This window comes from Berghia stephanieae, chromosome 2 (genome assembly GCF_034508935.2).
Source record: "Berghia stephanieae isolate SIO BIC M18660-M18661 chromosome 2, UCSD_Bste_1.3, whole genome shotgun sequence".
NCBI lineage: Eukaryota > Metazoa > Mollusca > Gastropoda > Nudibranchia > Aeolidiidae > Berghia > Berghia stephanieae.
The window spans coordinates 121309121-121314427 of NC_088361.1; the positions used below are offsets into that span (position 1 = coordinate 121309121).

At 33.6% G+C, this 5307-nt stretch overlaps 1 protein-coding gene across 1 annotated transcript; it reads left to right on the plus strand.

The window, feature by feature from the left end:
• Positions 1-709: 709 nt before the first annotated feature.
• LOC144964111 (secretory phospholipase A2 receptor-like) lies at positions 710-1478 on the plus strand. Its single transcript, XM_078898048.1, has one exon. The coding sequence runs from the start codon at positions 710-712 to the stop codon at positions 1466-1468; it is 759 nt and encodes a 252-aa protein (XP_078754174.1). The 3' UTR covers positions 1469-1478.
• Positions 1479-5307: the final 3829 nt, after the last annotated feature.

Here is a 5307-nt window from a genome sequence, read left to right on the forward strand (position 1 = left end):
TAAATAAAATTGGTACTATCTAGGCTAATATGTTTACCAATAAATACTGGAATCAGTTTTTTTTAAAAAACGTCTTCAATATTAATACACACAAACTCGCAAGATAGTTTGAGAAATGTCATATTGCGGGAAAGTCAAAACTGTAAAAAGTTCAGTTCAAAACATTTGAAAATATTCTAGTTTTAATTAACGTCACTTATACAATTTTAAAAATCGATCTGGCATAGCATATCGTGCATAGAGCAATTATCCCGTTGACTGGCGTACTCTGGAAAAACGTGTGTTTAAAAATTTGCCCAGAAGGCTCGTCCTTTAAATATTAATCGATTTAAATTACGATAATCTTGACAAATACTCTCAACCCTGAGACTTCGCAAATTCTTAGGTTTAAGAGTTTCTGCCAAGATGAGGGTCATTTAATTCTATCAATATTGGAAGGACCAGTTTTCTGCCACATTTTTAAATACGAGTTTTTCCAGAGCACGACAGCCAACTAGTACAAAATGATTTGAAGATAACTCTCTCACTTATTCAATGCACGGACAGTGAAGCAAAAAGTACCCAAAAGAATTTTACGCGTAGAACAGGGAGAACCTGTTTTGTACAAAATCAACATTGAATTTCAAGTTTACTGATGTTCTGACATTTAAGTGGATATAATATACGATATATAATATATTATACATATATAGACTTAGAAAAATTGAACATGTGTAACATTAAGACGGTTCCCATCATGTTTTTTATTAGTTTGCTTTTCGTTTGTTTCCTGACATCAGAAATCCTAGCAAATACTGGCAATCATTGGAGAAAATTGCACAAAGAAAACGATGGCATACGGTTTGACCTCCACACGATTGGTAACAGTTGGAGATCGCCCACTATTTTGGGGTGTATCTCAAAATGTTTGAGTCGTTTTCGAGATTGTTTGGTTGTCGGTTTTAATGATAAAACTGGAGAATGCAGGACTGGAGATTTGGTGACGAGATATCAGCAAGAGTTTATAACTCCAAACGACGGATTTTCGTACTTTACAAAACAGACTGGATTGTGTGAAGAAGGTTTTGGATATTCTCTAAAGGTTTACGGGAACACTAAAATATGCATCTTTCACTCATTGGATCATGTGAATAACGAAGTGGCTACAAAATCGTGTTGGTCCAGATGGGGCCAGTTGTACACTTCTAAAACTTCAGATAAATTTGAGATTTTGAAAGCGGTGGTTGATAAATTTGAGGAAAACATTTGGGTTGGACTTGAGGATATCTTTAAAAACAGGACGTTTTACTGGACGGATGGTGAGCCCTACAAGTCTGGAGTTCATCACAATGGTTGGAAGAGTGGTCAACCAGAGGACGACGCCACACAATATTGCACGATCATACCCAGTCAAACAGGAAAATACCATGACGCTTATTGTTCTGATTCATATACCTACATGTGTGAAATGGAAATAAGGATAAAATAGATTGTGAAGGACAATTCTCACTGAATACGTAGTTTATTTTGTGATTTAAATCCGTCACAGTTTTTATTTCGTGTCTTGTGCGGCAATGTGGTCTTGTGGTATGGCACTCTCTGGGTTTGCGTCCCGCTCTGAGCAGCGCATAGCTGAGTCCTTGAAAAAGACACTTTACTCCAATTCTCTCACCATTCTCATGTGTAAAATTAAAATGAGTACCTATCCGTTAACAGCGTTGATTCCTTCGGGAAAAATGTAATATCGCCTAACATGTCTCATGACTCGTCCTATATGTTAAGTGTTGCTATTGGCTAGCGACTCCTTGAAAAGCATTTTGAGCTCATAATATAGAGGACATTGCGCTATAGAAACATTAATTATGAAAATTAAAGAGTATAGAGAACTACCATATCTAAATAAAGAATAAAAAGATCATGATGTAATGGAACCAAATTTGAGCCCAATGTATAATTCTATTTATTTCTCACCAATTTATTGATCTAGTTGTCCCACCTTTAACACATTATTTTTAATTGGAATGCTTTCTGTCTACATAAATTTTACAGGGTGTAGGAGTAGGAAGGGGGGGGGGGTTCTAATTTTGAGTTCGCGATAATTGATTATGAAATGGGAACGGCTATTTCTTAAATCAAAATACCAATCATATTTTTACTAATTTATCTTCCTATCATCATTCACTAACTTACTCATGGTAATTATCATGTTTTGAGAGCAATTATAAAAGATGTTATAATGATACTCACGCCAACTGTATGCATGGCTAACCTCTATTCCACATAAAACTGTACTTGCATTTGGCAATTGATCAATGTTACTAATCAATATTACTGCAAAACTAAAAGGAATTGTTTTGTTTTTCACATTGAATTCAAAATCAAGTCTTGAATTCTAAGTAAACATAAAGATTATAAAAACCAAGGAAAACAGATCATGGATTACTTTAAGAAGTTTACCGTCGTATTTTTCATTATTTGGCTTATTGTTTGTTACCTGAAACCAGAAATCCTAGCAAGTGCTGGAAATCATTGGAGAAAATTGCTCCAAGAAGATGATGACATAAGGTTTGACCTCAGAACACTTGGTGACAGTTGGAGATCCCCCACTATTTTGGGATGTATTTCAGAATGTTTGAGTCGGTTCGAAAATTGTCTGGTTGTCCGTTTTAGCTCTGTATCTGGAGAATGTATTGCTGGAGATTTGGTGACGAGACATCAGGAAATGTTTGTAACTCCAAACGACGGATTTTCGTACTTTACAAAACAGACTGGATTGTGTGAAGAAGGTTTTGGATATTCTCTAAAGGTTTACGGGAACACTAAAATATGCATCTTTCACTCATTGGATCATGTGAATAACGAAGTGGCTACAAAATCATGTTGGTCCAGATGGGGCCAGTTGTATACTTCTAAAACTTCAGACAAATTTGAGATTTTGAAAGCGGAGGTTGATAAATTTGAGGTAAACATCAGGGTTGGACTTGAGGATATCTATAAAAACAGGACGTTTTACTGGACGGATGGTGAGCCCTACAAGTCTGGAGTTCATCACAATGGTTGGAAGAGTGGTCAACCAGAGGACGGGGCCACACAATATTGCGCAAACATTGCTAAAACAACACGAAAACTTCATGACTCTTATTGTTATTTTACCACGAGTTACATGTGTGAGGTGGACATTAAAGAATAGATCTAGATATTTTTACGGATTATATCTACTTATCGGTGGCATTTGATGATGCTATCTGTCTATATCTTACAGCACGGAACTGCTTTTATTTTGAGTTTAAATTAATTGATTATGCAATAAGAAATTCGTTTTACTAAGATAATTAGAGAGGTTTCTCACATGAGCCAAATTAACCCTGGAGGTCAAACCCATAAGGAATTGCAATTCAAGGAAAATCACAAGGCTTTTCTTCATTTCTGAATAGATTTGTTTATGAGAACACTCGCCCTTTTAAAAACTCCACAGTGAAAATGTGATTAAATAATGTAATTCGGTATTCTCTCGAGATGGTCCAGATTCCGAAAATTGAAATAGAATGAAAGCTGCCAGAATTTTAAAAATTGAGAAACAAGAATATGGGGAAACTATATTCATTCCTTGAAATGATACATTTTGACTAAAATTAAACGAAGTGATTCATAGTCATTTTCAGTATTTAATAGTAATAATACTACATACTAATGATGTTGCTACAACAACAACAACAACACCAACTACTACTACTACTACTACTACTACTACTACTACTACTACTACTACTACTACTACTACTACTACTACTACCATTATTATATTATTATTATTATTATTATTATTATTATTATTATTATTATTATTATTATTGCTAATTATTATTATTATTATTATTATTATTATTATTATTATTATTATTATTATTGCTAATAATAATAATAATAATAATAATAATAATAATAATAATAATAATAATAATAATAATAAATAATAATAATAATAATAATAATAATAATAATAATAATAATAATAATAATACATCTTTATTGTCCAGGAATGTGGCAATTTCATTTACTCACACATAATATAACTTTACATGATGAGGATGATACATACAAAGAGGAAATACATCATATAGACATTCCTCCTCCTCCCACCCACCCACCCTCTCTCTCTCTCGCTCTCTCTCTCTCTCTCTCTCCCCCCCCCCCCCCTCCTCTCTCTCTCTCTCTCTCTCTCTCTCTCTCTCTCTATATATTATATATATATATATATATATATATATAATATATATATATATATATATATATCTTCCACTCTTTTTCTCTAATTGTACGTGCACCGACATAATACTTGATTGAGACTAGGTAGGGACGAGACGTCACAATCAATTTTATAGGCGAAGAAAATCGGTTTTCTCCGACTTATCTACCGGCTTGATAAATAGCATTCCAGAGCCAGCGGGCCCATCGAACCGGAGTTTATCCATGTCTCCTTAGCGTGAAACGGACAATAGTAATTGCTTGTTATCCTTTGGATATGATGTTGGTCTATCGCAAAGTACATTCCGTCAGATTAACAGAACCAGCTACCCTATGCCTGCTGTATGGACATTATTGCGTTCATCAAATATCAATAACTGCAAATTCTATGCGTACCTAGGTTTTCTCCCTTTTGAGACAAACTTCTGTAGTCAATTGTTTTTCTCTGTCGTTTCATTACACACTTTCTCGACGATAAACATAATATCATAAACCTAATAGAGAAAAAAAAGTATGATGTCAAAAAGACTGGTTCCAATCTCATTGGGAGTGTATAACCCCTCTTCCGGAGGAGTGGATAAACACCTTGTGTTGATTTTTCTGTTTTCTAGTCTGAATATATGCTGGTCATCACTAAAGCCCATCCACCTTCGCTCTTTTATGTCCCGTAATCCTAAGACTCCGCTTATACATCCTGCTATTTAAATAGTTATAACACATTCACTATGTAATCTATTCCCTATAATTACTCCAAAGGAATGATTACATATACACTTCCAATGATTTTGGAACCCTAAAAGTAGAAGGTGTGACGTCAAAACTTCTCTGCCCTATTGTAAATACACATTTTATATTGAATACAAATTATTTAATCTTTTAATTGTCTATATTATGGTCAGTGTTAAAATATTATAAAAGTTCTGATTATAAATATCATGATGTTCTTTTGATTAAACAAACAAAACAACAAAAAACAAAAAAAATATTGAAACAACCAAAAAAAAACAAAAAAAACAAAAACAAATAAAAAAACAACCTATTATGTGAATGTGTTAATTATTATTCACGACAAATAATTAATGA

Excerpts from the sequence above, each read along its gene's own strand:
- LOC144964111 (XM_078898048.1), top strand. The coding sequence starts at position 710 with ATGTGTAACATTAAGACGGTTCCCATCATGTTTTTTATTAGTTTGCTT.